Below are 22,229 nucleotides of genomic sequence, written 5' to 3' on the forward strand. Positions count from 1 at the left end.
CTAATTGCTCAAAATACATCTAAGTAAATTTTTTTTACACACACACACACACACTTATCCTTTATTTGTTAAAATTAACTGACAAATAAGTAGCAAGTAGGAGTAATAAAATTAGGTACTCTTCCACTTACATTGTGATATTTGGAATATGAATGTTAACAGATATTTCATCTGTTCAACCAGAAAGTTTTTTTGTAATTGGTGAATTTTAAAACAAGTTTAAGATATCTTATTCAATTCTCAATGGATATTAATGTTGTTAAACTAAGTCTGGCTTTAAAAAAAATGCAAGAAAGTACAAATAAAATTTATACTTCAATCATAGCAACAAGAATTGATTTGGTATAGCAATAATGTGCATTATTTTCTGAAAATTAAAATTATAAACTATTGTGAATGAAAGTGTTTTAATGTATCATAGATTGTTCAGGGTGTTAATTGTGAATGTTCTAAGTCCATCGAAAGTTAGATAACTACTTGTATGCAATTACAAAATAAAACACAGTACATTTAGTTATATATGTCATAAAACATCAGTATTAGGCTCTTTATGTTTTTAAACCCACATTCTATATCTAGCCCCTGATGGATTTTCAAGAATTAAAAGTGTGTATAAAAATACACCAACCCCACTATACAAACCACATCCATTGCTGATGACATGTTTCACTCAATCCCAAGCTCATCAAGCAAGACTGGATACAACAAACATAACAGTGATTGGATCTTTCATTTTATTTCATAAATCAAATCACTCTGAGACTATTTTTCAGACAAACCCACAATAAAAAAGTATACATAAACATATGCCCTCACTTTATAAGTTACCTATGGTAACTACATTTTCTCACCTGGCCAAGTTCTTCATTCAAGTCTGAGCTATTGCACTTAGCATATTCATTTGAACTACTATCATACAACTCAGCATCCCAGGTTAGAAACAAAGAACCAGTAAACTTTACCATTTCTAAAAATAAATAAATAAAAATAACATATAAGCATAAGTATATTTATATATATGGGGGAGGGATTATATATGAAATGAACACACAATCATACACATATACAGATGAATATATATATTCACATTTTTCTTATTTATTAACAATTTCTTCTCAGTTTTATGAAATTAAATTTGCTTGCATGTGTCTATTTCAGCAAGCATTCATAATAAACTCCTACTATTTATAATTAAAGAAGAGACTACTATGCCACACATAGTTAGTCTCACTTTGCAAGGTGAAAAGGGGAACCCTGTATGCTGAAACAAAATGACATTTTGAAGCATTTGAAAGGTGTTATAAAAGATGAATGGTGAAGATAAGCTACAAAAAAGGGAAAACTAAAGAGAAAGCATTACAGCATGATGTATTAAAAGACAACTGGCTGATATAAGCAGGTAATGGAAAATGTGCTACTTTTATATATTATTAGAGTGAAGAAAAGGTTGGCAGAGATGGTGAAAGATAAATATGAAGGAAGAAAAGCAAAAGGCAGACAGACTCACTTGGCTTGATGATTAGAAAATGGCCTGAAGATGAGAAGCTTGAATTAGGCAAGTTGGTGCAACCAGCAATGAATACAGAATAATGAAGAACTCTAGTCGTTGACCCTCAGAAGTAGGAGACCATGACTGATTGATTTACATTTTTCACTCTTGCTTTTATTAATCTGTGATTCAAGTAACAGTAATCTCTAAACTATACTACTTTTAGTAATAAAAAAATATTTTTACAAATACTTTTAGAATATCTAAATAAGAATTAATAGCAAATGAACAAATTTAATATTTACTAAAACTGGCTCAAAAGGTTCTAAAAGAGGTTTTGTTTTTTAAATAAGGTGAAAACAACTTAAATGATATTCTCATGTTAAATTTTTAAACATAAAATTGGCATTAAATAAGCAAAATATGCATAAGCACCTTAGTTACACTTACCAATTGTAACATACAATGAAATTGGAATTATATAGTTGAAAAGAACCACAAAAACCAGAAGATCAGATAATACTCCTTTTGCCTGTAGAAAATAAAACATTTTAGATACTTTTCAGAAATTTAAAAATCCTTGTATAAACATATTTACCAAAGAATAATTACACTTTTTGCTAAAGCTTTTATTATGAAAGGGAAAACAAGAATACAAACAGTATTAGATAAAAGCAATGAATAGAGGACCACAGCTCTTAGTTACATATACTTATGTCCTGTAAGAAAACTATTATACAAAAACATACTTAAAATTTCAGATAATAAATCACTTCAGTAATTTTCTCATCATAGAATAGGTCAAATCAGTTGAGTTCATGACACCAAATTGACTTTTATAGTTTTCATACTATAACTTCTGTTTAGTGTATATTCACAAAATGCTGCAACATTTCAGCAATCATTAAGTCACTTATAGACACACACAAAAAAATAATAATAATCAGGTTTTTAATGAAGTAGTTTCACTAAGAATTTCTCCATGGATACATGCTTCTAGTGCAAAGTGAATTTTATTCTAACACTTAAAATTCTTTTCTTCATCTGAAAAATCTCAAACTTCATCTGTGTAACCTAGAAAATCTTCTATATATAATTTTATTCCCTGTAAAATGGTTTATTTTATATGTTATTTTCTCTACCCTAACTCTATATAAGGCTGGTCTATTTGACTCACCTTGTAAAACGACAATAAAATAAATTTAAATTACTCTTTTTTTTTCCTTTCTAGAATTACTTCAAATTGTAACATGAAACAACACATTTGCCCCCCCCCCCAGAAGTACTTCCTGTGGACACTCATGTTTCTCACTCTCCTGTTCTGAAGTGTGGTGTTTAATGCAAATTACTCATTATAATATACACATTACCATGGCAAGTCTAATTTCTATAGTCTCTAATCTTTTTTGTTTATAGTGGCATAAACTAGAGAATCAGACCCACTTGCCACATCTTTACTTCACCTATTGCCAATAATTCTGACATCTTAAACTGTATCATATATAATCAACTGAAAGACACAGTTTTAATATATCAAATTATGTATTACTTCATGTTGTTTTCAGAACAGAGTATTGTCTATCTCATTTCTAGTTTAAAAGTTTTCTTTTGCAGTGATCAGTTCAAAAAGCTTAAGGAATTATTTTAAGGCTGTTATGGCATACATAGAAAACCAGTTAAATTATAATAAGTCATACAGAGATTGTTTGCTTTGTATACATTATCAATCTTTGTTTTCAGATGCATTATTTAATTATATAAAAATTATTTAATGTACTGGCAAGATTGGCATGAAAAAGTAAACTTAAATTCCATTAACAACTGACATTAAAAAATGTGAGAGGTAAAATGTAAGTACTACATTTCTTGTTTTGCAAATGTAATTTTTATTTATTGTCACACAAGTAATGAAAATAACAAAATCAGAAACTTATTAGGCTAGCTAAGGTTAGATAAAATAAAGAAAAATAATAATAATTTTCCACATGACATGCTCATGACTAGCTGATGCATTACATCATTCAATAAAGTAACTTTAGCTATGCATTCACTGAATGATTTACAACATGTATAGCAGGATTATTAATTAAACATAGTAAAAAGAGCAATACAATTCACTAGAGGCAAAAGTAAATTGTTATAAGTTTTAAACTATTTAAGATAAAAATATATTGTTTCCTGTTAGAATATGCAAACAATCTAGATTTACTTTGTTTAAGGTTTAGAAGACTGGTCAAATTAACTAAGTTTCCATGTAATGTTAGGGTAGAGAAAATAATAAATATGAGTTTAACTAAAAAAAAGTTTAATATTTATTTAGGGTATTTTTATATGCTACAAAATTGAAATATAAAAATTTTAAGATAAAGAAAAATATTTTTAATCTTAATGTAAAAATCACTTTGCACTTAAAACAATAAACACTGTGACTCCATATTTATTCAAGAAGGATTTAATACAAGTACTTTGTTTAAAAAATACGTTTTTTTATGTACAAAAAACTTGTAATGCCTACTGAAAGCTTAACAAATTTTGTGAAGAAATACAGAACATATTGTAAATCACAGTGTGGAAACCTTAATGAATAATTTGGAGTTACAAGGTCAGTGTAACCCATTAACCTTGCATGGAAAAAAGATGAGCTATCTCAATATCCATGAAATTCAACAGGTGCAAGTTTTTCATAGATAAAATTTATGCTCAATGAAGTGAATGTACATTACTACACCATTTCTCCTATCATAATCCTTCAAAACACATTACAGCTAAGTTATTCATGTGCTCAGCTCTACACATGCACTCACCCATATAACTTCCCATTTCAAACTGGGTGAAGAAACTGTCATCACAGCATTAATTTGACAAAGTTGTCAAAATTCCATTGCTAGTGAATGGTCTTTACATCAGACTGATGATATTTTGGTTAATGTATGATTAACACAATAAGAAAAACAACAAATATAATGCATGCGATACGGTTCATTTAAAGAACTAAACTGAAAAGAGCTGGGCATGCAGCAAGGTATCCTGATAATAGGTAGACATTAAGAATAATGGAATGGAAAATTAGTGTAGGGAAATAAAATCCTAAGGGAAGATAAAAAAGAGAAGAAAGTGAGATGAGATATTGGCAGAAGCAGGAACCATATGGGCATGTTATGCTAAGAATAGGAAATACTGGACTGGTCTGATGGGCAGCAGCATCCAACAAGGGACAATTGCAGCTTAGATAGATAGACAGATGGTTAACATGCCCATGCATTTTAAATTAACCACAGGTACCTAAGACATAGTACACATACCTCACATATAGATGTTATACCTCTGTGTACTGAATCAACAAGTGACTTCTGATGCTTTCTTAAAAATACCCAAAAAATTAATATACGTATCAGCAGCACTTTTTGTGTTTGTAAGTTTTAATGTAAAATCCACACGACCACTGAAAGGTCTCACTCTGTGATATACCTATAATAGCCCATCATTTCAGAGATGACCATACAATAAAATGAACAACATACAAGAAATATAAAAAGAACACTTCGAGATCTACCTAACTGATAATATGCTTAATGAGCAAAACTCAGATGTCCATCTTCAAACTTTTAAAACAGGTAACACTGTGTAACACAAATGTTGTCCCTGGATAGTATGCGTTATTTTTTAATTGTTTGTGCTGTAAAATTATAGAAAATGGCCATTATTCCCTTCAAATGTTGCTTTTGTGACCTGGATAACGAAATTTAGAAATTAACCTATTTTCTATATAAAAAACATGCAAACTTGCACATTTTCATTTACATAAGGTCTGAATAAAACAATATATGAATCAAGATTTACATGTATTTATACTAAAGTTATACAAAAATGAACAAAAATGTTCCGAAGTGACTAGTTTTTCGAGATCTGTGACTGTAATGTAAATTACTTTCACGTATCAGCCCCCAAATATAGTCTCCCATCATGTTTTTGTTATACACTTCCAGGTCACAAAAGCATAGACTGAAAAGAAAAACAGAAGTCTTTTCCATTTACTTTAGACATAAGCAACTGGGAAATAACACTTTCTGCCCAAGAACAAGAAAGAGTAAAAATTTTGTTACATATTTACAATACTTCAATGCATGAACACATTACACCCAAAACATTTATTATGATACTTTATTTCATGTAATACCTAGGTATATAGTATGCATCGTTTTAAATGAAATTGCAAGAAATTAAATGCGAAAAGCAGATGGTGTCGAAAATGCTCGATTTTGTCCACTTGACATTCCATTTAATGAGCTGAAAATGAAAGCAAAAATTAAAGACATATGAAAATCAAACACACCATCTATTAGAGCAAAAAATTATCTACCAAATGACATGAAATATTTTGCGAAAACGTTTCATTTATGAATATATTTTTTTAACTTGAAAAAACGCTCACGAATTATTCCTCAACCCAATATAATCAAGTATTTGGGAGTGACACGCAGTGTGAATTAAAAGAAAACTTAAGACTGAATCCTAGCCATTACCAACACTACCACAAATAAAGGAAAAAAACTCCTTCCTGGGACTTTCTTGAAGGCCACAGAAAAGCATCTAAAATGTAAGATTTAAACTAGCTAGTAATTCAGTATCTAGCATTAACCAAATAACTTAACAACTCAATAATTCATCTTCAGTGGTTTTATAAGTTACTAACCATGACAACACCCCCTCATTGTTTGTTTACTATTTATTTACTTGGATAATATTGTAAATATGATTAGAAATGCAGAAATGCCATAAAGATGAATTAATAGTGTGGAAATATTTTACACATTTACAATATTATCCAAATCATTTTGTGATATTGTTTATAACTTACACTTATACTGTCATCTACAGGTAAATACCATGGAATGCCCCTCACTGGATCATTCTGATAAAAGTATTTCATTCCTGTTGCTAAAGTAACTTCTACAGCTAACAGTACCAAGAAAAAAATCAAAAACTTGTTCATTGACCTGGAAAGAAGAAATAAGATTATATATACCACAAAATACTACTGTCAAAACACAAGGTCAAAAACCTCTTTATTATTAAAAAAAAACGTTTTACATTGTAATAATACAAATTACAAATATGCATATTAAAGCTCACAAAGTGAAGATTTCCATTTTTGAAAAGTATTTAGGTTTGACAAATTCAAGTTAAAAATGCATAACTTTATTAACATGAGGTTTAACAAAATGTTGAGACATCTGGAAATTTAGACAACTTAAAATAATAACCTATACTTTTTGTTTTCAATACTATTATATGGTAATCTACCTAAATGACATTTATGAATCTTATAATTTGTCTATCTTAAACTATGCAATTAAAGCAACTTTTATACCATGTTGTTACAATAAATGTAACACTAATTGTTATAAACTGGTTATTATTCATATCAACATAAATATCTGTGTATGCAGGACAATTATTTTGCTACATCCCCAGTAATGGTGAAACATTGTGTTTGTGCACCTAACTTGCTGCAGTAGCAAATGAGGAAATTTAACTAGCTAGCAAACTTGTAAAAATGAAGGCATACACAAGAGCCCCTAAAAGTTTCAGAGTGAATAGGGGTTGGTAAATTAAAATAAAAATCATTAAGGACAAGCAATCAGACACAAGTCACTTCATAGTATATAGAGCAACCAAAATAGTTCTGAAAGTTATATCACTGAAAAGTTCTTAAACACCAATTCTTAATAACTGAATTGGTTTTCTACGAACAAATTCAACGTGATAAAAAATTGTTAAACATCCACCAAATGTAACTGCAAACAACACTGAAATTTTTCTCTAAAGCTGACAATGCATCTAACAAATTTAGAATAAAATTTAAATTCTACAAATATAAAAAATAACACAAAATATAACTTTCTTCTGGTGTCTTGTTTAAATTCTTAAATCTGTCATACATTAGCTTTCATAATGAATTATCCTAATCAAGTTAACACATATTTGTAACAGCTGTGGTTAAAATTTACAATTACTTAAAATTAAAAAATGGGTTAAAGAATCAATAAGTATTTTAAAGAGGATGATGTTTTGAGCTAGAGTTCTTCATCAGATTGTACAGCTTATAATAAAAGGTGAATGCACAAAATATAAGATATTGCATGTGTAGCAATTTGAATGTTGAGCATGAAATTTCTCTACAGGTTTACATCTTATACATAAATATTACAAGTCAAGAGAAACAAAACACACTGAAATTAAGATTGAAAAATAATACAGAAGAAATTAGAACCTACAGGGGAAACAAAAAAAACAACAACAACAACACTCATCTAAGCCAGATGATTGTAAGGCTCCTAGACTATGAATAAATCTCCTTTTCAGTCATACTCTTTTGTGAATGTCTGTCGGAGTACTTGTAAGTCTCAAAACCAAAATGTCTTCAACTGTATGGTTGTTGATAGTGAAATGTTTGTCTATAGGTTATCTTGGTTTTCCAGTTTAACATGGTCTAAGTATTCTGATGCTTGATCACTGAACCAGTGGCTTGTTTGTCCAATGTATAAACCACTGCATTTTTATCAAATTATGCAGTGAATGATACATGCAATGGCAGGTGTAGAAAGTTCAATGGCATGTTCAAAGTTGTTTTTCTTCATGTATGTGTGGTGCTTTTATATGTATGACACATCTCTTATTTGCACATGCAAATGCCTGTAGAATCATTTTATTTTTGTTTTGAAAGTTAATGCATACCAGGATTTCCTTTAGGTTTTTATAGTATCTAAAGGAAGTAATGGAGGGAGTAGACCTCAAAAAAAATGATTCAGTGGTAGGGTCTTCAGTAATTATTTTATAATTGTTTAGTATACTATCTTTGACTTTGTTGGTCTAATGGTATGTTAGCACATGTGGAATATGAGAGATGTGTTCTTTCTTGATAGGGTTGAGTGTTTCATGATGACAAGAAACCCACTTGAAATAAAAATGTATCTCAGAACAGCTGGAATGGATACTAATACTTTTACTTATAAGGAGAGAACAACATTTCAACCTTCCTAGAAAGAGAGAGTTTGAATGTGACTGTTGATGGACACATGTCCTAGGGACAAGAGTATAAACGGGTATGGGATTGTAGGGGCGTTGCAGGTGGATGTTAGGTTGTTAATTAGTATAGGTATGAAGGTGTTCCTTTATATTGGTTTATTATAACTTATAACAAAACACAGCATTCCAGTAAACACCAAATTTATTCATAAACCAGGCACAAAACTAAAGTCATACTATGTAAAAACTACACTTACAAACACAACACCAACATAATTAATAAAATACAATGCAACAACTGCTACAACTTCTATATTGGAGAAACAAGCATGAGAACAGAAATAGATTCAAAGAACACAAAAAAAACCTTCACAGATTTTTAGAAACTGCAAATCAAATAAACAAAATATAACCATAGAAAACACCAAGATATTAAGTAGGGAAACAAATACAAATAAATGCAAAATCAAAGAAGCCCAACTTAAAAAGCAACCAAAATTAAACCATAATAAAGGAATACCTTTATACCTATACTAATTAATAACCCAACATCCACCTGTGATGCCCCCTACAATTCCATAGCCATTTATACTCTCACACCTAGGATATGTGTCCATCAACAGTCACATTCAAACTTTCTCTTTCTTAATCTGAAGATGACCTAGGAAGGTCGAAACATTGTTCTCTCCTTATCAATAAAAGTGTTAATACCCATACCAGCTGTTCTGAGATACATACAGGGTTCAGTGTTAGCTCCTGGGTACATGAATGTTTTTAAAGGAACAATTTTTTCCATATAGATTCTCACTTCCTTCACATTTTTTTCAAATTTTTATTCAAATCTGTTTTATGTTTTCTTAACTTGTAATATTTATGTAGATGTTGTAATATAACAGAGAAATTTCATTCTAAACATTCAAAATGCAATGCACACAATTTTTTTTAAATTCTGCACATCCATCTTCTTTTATAAGCTGTACAATCTGATGAAGAGCACTAGCTCAAAACATTATCCTTTAAAATACAAATATAAAAAAATGGTGATTGTTTAACCAATTTTTATGTTCAGTATATCTGTTGTCAAGAAGGTTAACAAAATACTACAAATTTAAAAGTAATCACACAAGCATTTATACCATAACCTTTGATGCATTATGTACATTTTCAAAAAAATTTGGTAAATCTTTAGTGAAAAATTACAAGTTTTTTGTAGAAAAAAAATTATATTTTTAATGAAGTATTTTTACAAAAGAGTGGTTTATGAAAATATTGAGTCTGTTTCTCTGCTAGTCCAAGTGTGAAGTGATTTTCCTATTATGATTAAAAACTGTTTTTGGTCCCAAAATTTTCAATTATTATTTGTGCAATTTAAAACATTCTAAATACATTTAAAATGTCTATTTTCAGTAAGACTTTCAATGTGGCCTGTTATTTTTTCTATCTTAATTATGTGGAGTCTGTAAATTTGAATTATCTCATAACCATCATACAAAAATTAGAAATTAAATATAAATTATGCTATTCTTCATTCTAGAATGACTACAAATTATAACATGAAAATATAAATGTTTAGTTGAAGTTGCTAGATTCTCCTGATGTTATATATTTATTATTTTTTATTATATTGACTTTCCAGTAATGCCTGGCTAACATTACATAAGTTGCATTGATGCAATGTATGTGCACTCTTGTTACTATTTCCAATAAAATAAAAACTGACCTTTAGTCTTTACAAAGTGATCCTTCCTTGGCTGTATTTTAGTGGACTAATATTTTGTTATATACAGTCACGTTTCAATTATTATACATTATATATGTGAGTGTATATATACATTTATTACTATTTAGAAATAAGTTATAAAACTTGTTCTTATTAAAATATAGAGCAATAAATAAAAAAGTAAAACAAACAATTATCTCTTCTAGCTACAAACTTTGAATTTGGTTGCTGCTGGATGTAGGTTAATAAGCCTTCTAAAATTTTGCACATAGAGGACATGAAGCAATTTATTTTTTTTTTTTAAGATTTTATATGAATTGTTGAATAACCAAAAAATCATAAATTACTATATCAATTCCATGGAATTCCATTATAATTTATCAAGTTTAGTAACTAATCTGTATTTAAGTATAAAAAAACATGAAACTTCTACAATGGAAAGAAGTGAATGGGGCCACTGTGTCTGATTCAGTACATAAGCTATATCTCTGTAAAATTTATTCTTATTTTATTTTCTTATTTTATATTCTAGCTTTTCAATATTGGTAACTTGAGTTTCTAGTTCATTCAAAACTACATACTTGGTATTTTGACATCACAAACATCTAATCTGAACCAGTGCTACATTCAACATAATTGCATGACTCACATATCTAAAGATGTGTTCTTTCAATGTTTACTTTTAAATTAAGAAATTAATTCATGTACAATAATAAAGTTTGAATTATAATCTATAATTTTATACCAAACTTACTGAAATAAATTCATAAAACAGTAGTTTAATAAGTTTCTGAATGCAAGTCAACAAATGTGATGACATGAACTTTGATCCATGACCTGTTGCAAAAGGTTTAATTCAAAATTTATAGGAATACCTCATTTTGCAGATTAAGTCAATCTCTTCTCTGCTTAAAATATCTGATATACATTCCTGTTTATGGCATAAATAGGCAAATTTTCTAATATACAACACTTCTACAACTTAAATGATTTAACAAACAACATTCATAATCATATTAATACCTCACCTTTCTACAGTGGAAAATTTATTGTATGTAAGGTTAAGGTTCAGTGAAAGTTTTGTCTCAGGACCAGAATATACACAACAACCTGTAACATGTCAACAAAAGAATAAATTAACGACAACAAAAAAGTTAAATTTGAAGACCAACTGTTACAACTAAAATCAAATTTTGTGAATAAAAGTTGTAAAATATTTTACTAATAAAATATTATGCAAAATTCCAGGTTTTGAAAAGTTCTCCTGATTTTGAACAAGTGTTAAAATTTGTACATTACAGATATCAATTTTTACTAATAAGAAGCACCATATTATAACATAAAAAACCCCCACTAGTTAAGAAGACTGGCGTCATAGCAGTCTACACGAAAATACAGAAAAGTATTTAAGTTATGGCACTTCTTACAATTAGTGAAAGAAAAAAATAAAATATTCTTCATCACCACAATAACACAAATAGACGAGAAATTATCACAGAAAAAGGCATGTCCTTACCATATATAAAGTTTGTGTTTTTAAGTCTAGCTCCCTTCAATAACAAATTTACTGGCCCTAAAGAACTAAATAAAAAACATATAAATGAAATACATAATTTAATTTTTTTTTTATAAATACACGACTTTACTTCTATAAGACATCTGCTTTAGAAGAATGGTGAAGAAAAAATGCATTTTTCAACAGTAACATAATAAGTAAAATTTAACTACGATCACCATGACTATTTCTGGCACATTACAAACCAAACTAGTATTGTAAATATCATTTATATATTTTGGCAAAAGTGGAAAACGTTACTGGTTTAATGATGCTTCAAGGTGATTCTAAGCATCAACAGTTCTATTGATGAACAATTTCTACATTTCAAAAACCTACCCAGAGCAGAACATCTTAAACCAGTCAACTTCTCCACGTTTTTGTAAACTAACATCTTATATTCTAGAATCAGTGAGGCATTTTCATAACCACACAAACTAGGTGATCAACAAAACATTGAAGCATAAAAGAAATACACAGTTACTTGATGTAACATATCATTTGTTAGTCAAATCAAAAGGGAGACAGGTTTTTAGAAACCATTTGGAACAGTTTTCTTCAGCAACTATTCAGGAAACTTAATAGAATAAACTCTACTTTAGATTTGTTGTTAACTTCTAATACAGGAGAAATAGTTGAGGGAAGGAGATTGAGAAAAATCTTGGAACAAGAATTAAATTTGATATTTTACTGCATATGGAAATCTGGAATGATAATTGAGTAACAAATGTTAAAAGAAGCAAATTGTGAAGGAATACAACAAGAATTATCCATTGTGAAATGGACAACTGGAGATCATGAACAAATGTGGAAAAGTTAAAAATTAAATGTTTAAGTATTCAAAACAGAAATGTTACAAAAAAAATGGTGGCTGCAAGTAAAAAATCCATGTTGGCTAACAAAGAGTATAAGAGATAAAGTGAAAGAAAATTATTATAAATTTAAGAAGTTTGAACTGACTGCTATGGTAAAAGATTAAAAATATTACAACAGATAAAAAGAGTTAGTCAGATAGGATATCAGAAAATCAAAAAGAATTTATGAAAAATATTTTGGCTCAAAATGTAAAATTTAATAGTGATGATTTCTTTAAATACATCAAGGATAAGCAATATGTTAGGAATGGATGTAGAATCTATGAGCAATGATACAGAAAGGCTTGTTTATGATGATTATGAGATGGCTAGAATATTAAATTATACTTTTTCTTCAAAATCTACTGATAAAGATTCAAGCAAAATTCCTCATCCTAAACTAGAGTCTGCAAACATTTAGGAGTATCTAACAGAACCAAACATCTACTACTTAAACACACACACTCATCCATTCCTTCACATTCTGAAAACAAAAATCACAATATTTCTTTTAACAATTTCTTTACTATTACCACAGACTCTTCAGACCATGACCTCTACATTAAAGAAAGAAAACTCACAGCTAAAGACTGTCTGACCCACAAAGTTTTTCAGATTTAAAATATAATTGTTTTAAATTTTCCTACTTAGCTGTTTTATTATATATCTATCTATCTAGATTACTCATTGTTTTATTTGTCCATTTACTGCTTTCTTTAATGGCTAGTTGGTTGTTTTGGTATTTTATAGTGCAAAGCAACTAGGTTATCTACCCAAAACATCTGGTAAAAAGTTAAAGTAAAATTATTAAAATTCATAAAAAGAAGTTAAGGCAAAAAAAAACAGTGTAATTTTTGAATTAAAAAGATAAACAGCATTAAATCCAATTTCTACATCTAGTCTACAGCAGTAAGAGAAAAACTACAGTAATACAAGTTGTAAAGGACTTTCTGTGGCATAACTGTAATTATCATAACTCACCAGGATGACTAACGGGTACTTTAAAAATCAGCTTTAGTCACCTGAAGTTGGCCTTTCCAGTGCTGGTTTCGAGTTATTTGACGTTATGGCCATTTTATTATTTGAAATCACACTAGATGTACTTTAATTCTTAAAAGAGAATCACATTAAAAAAAGATATACTTTATAAATTAAAAACTTAATTAGCATTAAAAAGATTAATGGCCTTTAAAAAACTAAAAACATTTATAAGATGGGCAGTGTCACTATTGCCAATAACACTACTAATGTTATTGATAAACCTTGAGACAAAACATGTTTAAAACGGTGCTGTCGTTGAAAATCATAACAACGGCAAGACAGCAAAATGTGGCTTATTGTGACCCGAGTGTCACACAGACAACACATTGGTGCATCAGTTCCAGATAAAAGAAAACGATGAGTTAAAAAACTGTGGCCAATGCTTTGTCTAGTTAGGACAACTTCCTCTTTCCGATTCTTAAAATAAGATGCCCAAAGTACAATAGAGGGTTTTATTTGGAAAAGCTTGTTTTCACGTTGCTCACTCCAAGTTGAATACCAAGTAGAACGGAGCCAAGCCTTGAATTAAGATACATAGTCCATGTATGGAACAGGCACAGCAGTAAAAGTGCCAGAGCAGACAGATTTCTGCAGTGTCACTGAGCCCATTCCCTGCCAGATCCAGTTAAAACAATCAGAAAAATACCAAGAGAAGCAGGAGGTAGATGGAGCAGCATCTCGTATGGACATCATCAGATCCAACCATTGTACTGCCAGACTGATGAAGGACAAGTTTGAGTTCCACCAGTGTAAAGGGGCAATTACAGTCATAGAGACAATCAGCTCAAAAAGAAAGAGGTAACCACTCTACCCAAGTCTTGATGGCTAAAAAGGTGGAGGATGAAGCACAAGTGCTAGATTCCTGGCAAAAGCTTTTACCTAGGTATCAGCTACTTCTTGGCCATCACAGAGCAAGATTGAGAGGAAGACAGAATTATATTGCCCACTGACCTTTTGAATCTTGTCCCATATGATTTTGGAACTGGTGATAAAAGATATGCTGGTTGTGAACTGAATCCAAGATTCTTTCTGGCTTTAATGTCTTCCCCTCCGAGTATGTGGACTGGCCTGCTAGAAAGCAATGTGGTTCGAATGTGTGGAATACCTATGAAAAGTATCCCAGGCCCTTTTTTGAGCCTTTCATGCCATGTGACAGGCAGGATTCTGCCATGAATGAGGATGTCATGGAAAACGTGTTGAGGTTTTGTGAATACATTGAGCTGTTGCCTGTATAATAGTCAGTTACTGCTGCCACGCTGTCAACTATTGATGGCTTGCAAATGATGATAGGATCAAGTTCTGCAAGAGCAGTGAAAGAGGGCAAGTTGGCTTGATCCAACTTCCACTGGGACATTTGGATCAGATGGCATCGACCACAGCCAGTCTCTCTCAAAATTATAGGAAAATGATCACTGCCTTGTGGATTATTGTCAACCCTCCAAAAAAAGTGGGAGAATAGTGAAAAGAGCAAAATGAGAGATCAATAGCAGTAAAGGATTGACTAGATGTATGAAAATAAGTATAAGAACCAGTACTGAAAAAAGAAAGGTTGTGACTGGAGAGCATATGCTTTACAGAGTGATCCCTCCCATCTATATAAGTACCTCCCCAGAGGGGATTATGTCCATTAAAGTCTCCCAGGATTGAAAATGGTGATGACAACTGTTCAACAAGAGCATCAAGGTCTGATTGATCATGCGTCTCTTCAGGAAGCAGGTAAAGAGAACAAACAGTGATGGTACAACCAAAGGAAACATGGATGGCTACAGCCTCCAAGGGTGTGTCGAGTGGCAAAGACAGGGTGGGCACATGCTAATCAACCATCAGTGCCACCCTTCCATGCACTCGTCCATCACACAGCTTGTAATTTCTGTAGAAAGAAAACTGCCAAAAGGTGACTATATTGACAGGTTTTGGAAATGTTTTCTGTAAGGAAAGATATACAGAATGATAGAAACAATCAGTGCTTTGTTGTAATCCAAATTCGAACATAAACCTCGACAGTTCCATTGTATCAAGGTAGCCATTTTTATTTACATGTAGGTAAATTAGATGAAGAGCCCTCTGTTTACATCATCTTTTTTCTTTATTTTCTTTATTCGAGGGAAATATGTCAACCTCCATGGATCCTGCCCTGGGTCGACTGGACAGGTCTTTGTTGTTGGAAGAGAATTCCAGTAATTAAGGACGTAAACAAATGATCGCTTTGCATCTTGGGGTAAGAGAAGAAGATGTACCCGAGGAAATGCCCATACCCGGAACCACAGGAAGGGTACCTTGGGATTTGTTGGAATGTAGGTAAGGGACAGAGATGGGTGTTAAAGTTGATTCATCAACTTTTTAACCATGGAGGCCAAAAGACTTTTCATCTGTTTTGAGAATGATTCTTTTGGAGATACAGAGGGATCGGTCTGCACTCCCATTGTAGTAGTGGAATGAAATGCAGCAGTATACATCCAAGATGAAGTGGTGGACAGCAACTTTTGAGTTTCAGGGTAAGTAATGTTTTGAATCATCTTCAAATGCTGCACCTCTTTTTCTTCCAACCATTTAAAGCAAGAACGAAAGTAAGATGAGTGAGAGCCATTGCATTTCATGCAATGAGTGTCCGTTTCACACTCACAGGCATCATGGTTTGTGCCACAGCAATGAGAACACATCAAGAAACAATCACATGATGTCTTTGAGTGACCAAACCACTGACACTGGAAACATCTGGTTTGGAATGTATGGCTTTACCTTGCAATTAAGATAACCTGCCTTGACGATGGCAGGTGGACACAGTGATGTAAATGTTAAAATGAGGACACTGGTTGGCATCACAATTCCATCTTTGCAACTGGAGATACACATCACTGCAGAAACTCCTTGAATGGAGAAACCAGTGAGAATCTCTGACTCAGTTGTTCTTCAAATCCCTGTAAACAATAAATCCTTGTGATTAATTCAAAGCAGCATAGGTATATCACCAATTGACTTTGAATGTAAGAAGAGTTCACTGTGTTTAAATGTGAATGTTTCCACCAATATGTCACCAGAGCAAAGCTTTTTGACTGACGTTGGAAAACCAGCAAGTCCCTCTAGTCCCTTCTGAATAAAAAAGGGAGACATTTACCCTAAAAGTTTGTCTGAAAAAGAATGCAATGTAAGAAAATGAGGTTCAGGTGTTACATATATTGAAAATTGCTGCTCTGAATCTTCAAGATGTGGTTGTTTACCTATGGACTGTTTTTTCACTATTTTATTTAAGTTTTTATTTGGATGATCCATAATGAAAAAAAATGCTTTGGTGCCCACTTACTCCACCCACCATGGACCCCTATGATGGGATGCACTACAATGCCAAACAAGGACACTGCAGCAATGTCATGGTTTTGTGAGCAGTATACCCAAACACCAGCATCAGATACAATGTCCACAACACCTGTTGAGAACATCCAACACTGGTAGTTGGTTGACCCTAGCCCAAGTGGGCCAGCTGATTGACCTTGGGGGGCACCCCAAGGCTACAAATCTACAGGAATTCAAGGCCAAAGTGGTGTGTTAGGGTTGGACCCCTCAACCACCAGAATCCTCTCCTCCCCTTCATGGGTCACCCAGAGAAGGTAAACTGAAAGAACAGTACCTCCCTGGGAGGTCCCCTCATCATGTACAGGAATCCACACCAAAGAGGCCTTCCTTAATAACTAAGTACACTAGTGATTATGTTATTATGGTTTTAGTTAATAATCGTCTTTGTAACACAGTTTTCACGTCTTGCTTAGAATGGAATAAATTATTCTGAAACATTCTAATTTTGTAAATAAAATGTTCTGTTTTATCAACTGTCTTCATCTTCATTACTAGACTTTGGCTTCCCTACCATGAATCCATTGATAGTGAGAAAGTTCTAGAAGATTGAAAGTTAGAAAATGTTATTCCTCCTTTTAAAGAGATAATAAACCTGCCCCTCTAATTAAAGGCCCATTAGTCTTAACATCAGTGATGAGAAAGGATTTTGAAAGTCTCATAAAAAAATTGTTTACAAAGTCATTAAAGAAAACTTAATAAAAGTATAAACTTCTGTTGAGTAGCCAATAGTTTTATTGGGGAGAAATACTGATTTACTAACTTTCAACAGTCTTTGAAGAGTTTAATGTTTTAAAGATGTGAAATTGGTACATCTGGATTTTCAGTAAACATCTGGCAAGGTGCCATATTAAAAGCTTGTTAAAAATTATATTTGTAAGTGTGAGGAATAAGTTAGTATAGAAAAGTGGTCAATAAAGTATCAACATCTGCAGATGATATTAGTCTTTGGTGTTGCTAGATATGAAGAGATAATTTGTGGAGTTGGATGAAAAATTCCACAAAGCTTTTAATTATAATAAATGCAAGGTAATGCACATGAGTTTATCATAATTTGAATATAAGTATAAAATTGTGAGAATAACCTTAACAGCATTAATATTGAAAAAAAGGATCTTGGTGTTTTTGTTCATCAATCTTTTAAACCATCCAAGAAATCTGTCACTGCTAGTAGAACAGCAAACAGGATTTTTTGCTGTACCTACACAAATACTGGATACAAGTTTAAAGAGTTTGTAACTTAATTGTATAGGTCACTGGTTAGAACCACATTTAGAAGCACTGTTTTTGGTCTGGGGCACCCTTTGGTAGTAAGGACACCAAACTGATCTAAAGAAGGACTACTACAATGACACCTGGGATGAAAATGTTGTCATATGAAAACAGGTTATTATCTCTAAAATTGTTTTATTTTGAAAGAAAAAGAATAAAAGAGGACCTAATTGAGAATAGTTAAACCTATATATATATATATAAAATTTGGCAATACAAGTAATTTTTAACTAAGACAATTTTAATTTTTAACATGCTAGTGGTCAAGCAGTCCCTTGTAATCCTTAAATTTTTTTTTCATGTTTATATATTCCTTTTCTTTTTTTCTCTACTACTTTTCTAGTCAAATATGAAGATTATCTATTTTGGTATTCAAATAGATCCTTTACTTTATTAATATCATTTACCTACTATAACATCAATCCTTTCATTATGAGGCAACTGTCTTTGATTCAGTATGAGTGGTATCTCAGCAATTAGAAAAGACAGAAGGCTCTTATTTTATATTCTAGCTTTTCAGTATTGGTAATTTAAGTTCCTAATTAGTATAAAACTACAGACTATATTTTGACATCACAAATATCTAATTTCAACCAGTGTTACAATCAACATGTCACATGACACAGAAAAACTGATGTTTGGGTGTGTTTTTTAATAACTTAATAAAATAATGTATTACATAAAAGCCTGAAATATAATCTACAGTTTGATACCAAACTTAATGACATAAATTCATGAAATATTAGTTCAATAAAACTTTAAATATGAGTCATCAAATGCAATGACATGGCTTTTGAGCCATGATCCATAAGGAAATGGTTAATATCTACATCAAGAATGTTGATACTGAATAACCTAATAATTTTTTTTAACTTAAAGCCAGACATTAAAATAAATTACTGATATTTGGTAATGTAAAAATTACTCTTTTTTAGCTTAACTACAGCTCAAGTGAAATTTAATCTTAAAACATTAAAATTCTGAACTAATGAAAATGAAATTTACATGTGGAAAAAAATAACATAATATTACAACCCAAGCCATATTTGGTTCAGATTTACAGGTGAGTATGGTTTAAATAGAAAAGCTAGCAAAACATTATGTTTAGAACTCAATATGTTAAACTGCCTTTTATTCAGCCTTGAAATTAATATACTAAAAATTACTACTGACAATATTCTATACTGCTAGTAAAAGAACTGTTAAGCCATAAATGTTGTATGTTGATGATAATGTCATATAATAATGAACACAAAACAAACAAAAACACTCCTTATGACACTCATTGTAGCTAAAGCAGAAACAATAAACCAAAATATGATTATCTCCAAAAAATGTTGAAAAATTGTGGACTGCAAGAAATAGAATAACCTTTTCTTCCTCATTTGTTAATATTTCAATCAAGAGCACAAATAAAATTAACTGAAAGTAATATAATACATAAGATTACAATATATAAATGCATATATATGTTACATTCCTTCTTAACTAATTTACCTTGTACTAACAAGGGAAACACAGGCTTAAAAAAAAAATCATTACCATCTGTTAAAGAACTTTTCTTTCTATAATTCCACAAAAATATACAAATGAAACCCTAAACCTTATCTTCCTGACAATGGATTATGTTTAAATATTACAATCTGAAACTTAAGGACAGCACCTTTCATATTTTCATATATGCTAACATGAAAGGTATTTATTGTTAATCAGTAGTGCCAAGCAAATAAGAAACAACTGAATGAATCTAAGTATTAGATTATGAAAATCATGTGATTCACATCTTTCTATATTTCTTTCTTTTTGTTCATTTGTTTGTTGGAGATTTTGAAAAGTTGCACAAGGGCTATCTGAAGTAACTGACTCTAATTTTAAAGTAACACGCTAGGAAGAAAGAAGCTAGTCAATAGTGCTCATTACTAGTAATTATTAAACCAAATAATGAGATTTGACTGTCACTCTTATAATGCACCTCATATTTTTTGTTGTTAATGGAACAGAAGCTCAGCTTCACAATTTTGCAACTAATTGCTTGGCCACAATCAGCCACCTTCTATGGTACATACAAAATTCAACTTGCATAATCACTATCTTAAAATCAACTCGATTATTTCACCAGACCTGTCAACATGAAAAGCTAAACCACCAAGCTCTTTTTTATGATTGTTGTTTCATAATAACATGCACACGTTACATTTACTGTTAAAATGCATCCTTTAAATAGATCGTAATAAGTTTAAAATAAAGCAGATATAATAAATAGAATTTCAAAAATTCCTATTCATGGCAAAAGTTACTCTATACACATTTCACTTTTTACATAACTAACAATTTTCATTCCACACCAAAAACAATCAGTGCAAAAATATTTAGAAAACCTAACCCAACACTAGTTTCTTGTATATTTTTGTAGCATGTCATTCTTCCAATAAATGTATAAAGGTTTGCTGTTGGTTCTTCACACTCTATGGAAGCACAAAAGCTGCTGAAACTCTCTGCCGTCTGGTAATCTCGAGTTTCTGGAAGACACTCGTGAACCTGGATTGAAAAACAGTAATAAAAAAATAATGCAGTGTTAACAGAACCTTACTCTATTAAAATTCTACTTATTTAAAATAAATTACTTCCTCATATCTATAGATCATTTGGTTTTTAGAATATAGCATCACTAAGGTTCTTCCAACATAGAACATATTTTAATCTATGAATACTAACAGCATTAACCAAAAATAAACACCAGCCTTTTCAACAAACACAACCTTGATTCTTCATGAATAAGTTTAACCATAAAATAATCTTCTCACTATTATGAATAAAGATAGAAAGTTACTTGTTTGAAAGATTAACATACAATACTGGCTGTTCAGTGTTTATAAATTTTAGATTGTGACACTCATAAATACTCCTTACACATCAGTGTATCATTAACACTCTGGTAATTAGACAACTAAGTTAGGTCAGTACACACAAAATGAAAAATTTACAAAATGCAAACACAGCTTCATGTGAATACAATTAAGTTAAATATGTTATTGTACTGCAGTATATACCCATACTTCAAACATGATTTTAACAGAATAAAACAGAGTACATGTTTCCTTTGATTATAAGAGCTCTTTCTGAGCAATAAGCAAATTTGTAATTGTAAAAATAGTATATATTAAGTGTACCTTTTTAATCCACACTTTTCTACTTTTATATTGAAGCTAATTTTCTCAATTTTCAACCATGCTATGTTTCTCTTTTTACATAAAGGCCTATGAGTTATACATATATAAAACCTTTCTGAGTGATAGAAAAATAGTTTAACAACCACATTTACTTTGAGATTGGTTTCTCCATCAAGGTTAGCTGTTGTGATGTAACAAACTCCTTCTGTATTGCTAGAAGATAGCATTACAAGGTCACAAGGAAACTCCTCATCAGATTTCACCTTAACAATATCTCCTACCTAATTAAAGACATATTCATGTGATTACATTATGAAATTGTCACTATAAAATCATAAGAAAAACAACTGTTCTGATTAACTGAATTTTGGGATTTTTTTTAACCATATGAAATAATAGCCACCAAAGAACCAAATTACACCTAGAATGATATCCATGTTAAAACATTATTTGTAGAGTTACACATCTGGTTAGGCTTAACTAAAATATGTATAAATTTAAATGAAAAGCCCTTCTCGCATTTTGAACATTTCCCTTTGCCCTCTTTGGTCACACTGTCATTTTACTTGCAAATTTCAATTTCACTGTAAACAGTAATTGGTTTGCAAATTTTACAGTTTTAACATAAACACAGCTGAGAGGAATAATAATTTCTTGTAAGTAGTGTGTTAGCATGAATAACTTTTACCAATGTGCATCTGTTCTTTAAAACTCAAACATCAATTTTAACATACTGTAAGAATACAGTTAC

At 31.0% G+C, this 22,229-nt stretch overlaps 1 protein-coding gene across 11 annotated transcripts in view; it reads right to left on the minus strand.

Moving 5' to 3' along the window:
• LOC143256679 (phospholipid-transporting ATPase IF-like) overlaps nucleotides 1-22,229 on the minus strand; it is an 89,689-nt gene that overhangs the window by 47,061 nt on the left and 20,399 nt on the right. For all 11 annotated transcript variants that reach the window (XR_013031437.1, XR_013031436.1, XR_013031435.1 and 8 more), the window contains exons 5-11: nucleotides 21,631-21,759; nucleotides 20,692-20,846; nucleotides 11,755-11,819; nucleotides 11,267-11,348; nucleotides 6,348-6,486; nucleotides 1,940-2,021; nucleotides 852-967 (exon numbers count right to left, since the gene is read on the minus strand). Coding sequence is in view for 7 of the 11 variants with exons in the window: in XM_076514194.1 (XP_076370309.1) it covers nucleotides 852-967; nucleotides 1,940-2,021; nucleotides 6,348-6,486; nucleotides 11,267-11,348; nucleotides 11,755-11,819; nucleotides 20,692-20,846; nucleotides 21,631-21,759 (768 nt within the window). In the remaining 4 variants the exon portion in view is untranslated. The remainder of the gene's footprint in view (nucleotides 1-851; nucleotides 968-1,939; nucleotides 2,022-6,347; nucleotides 6,487-11,266; nucleotides 11,349-11,754; nucleotides 11,820-20,691; nucleotides 20,847-21,630; nucleotides 21,760-22,229) is intronic.

The sequence above is a fragment of the Tachypleus tridentatus genome, chromosome 7 (assembly GCF_004210375.1).
Source record: "Tachypleus tridentatus isolate NWPU-2018 chromosome 7, ASM421037v1, whole genome shotgun sequence".
In the NCBI taxonomy this organism is placed as follows: Eukaryota; Metazoa; Arthropoda; class Merostomata; order Xiphosura; family Limulidae; genus Tachypleus; species Tachypleus tridentatus.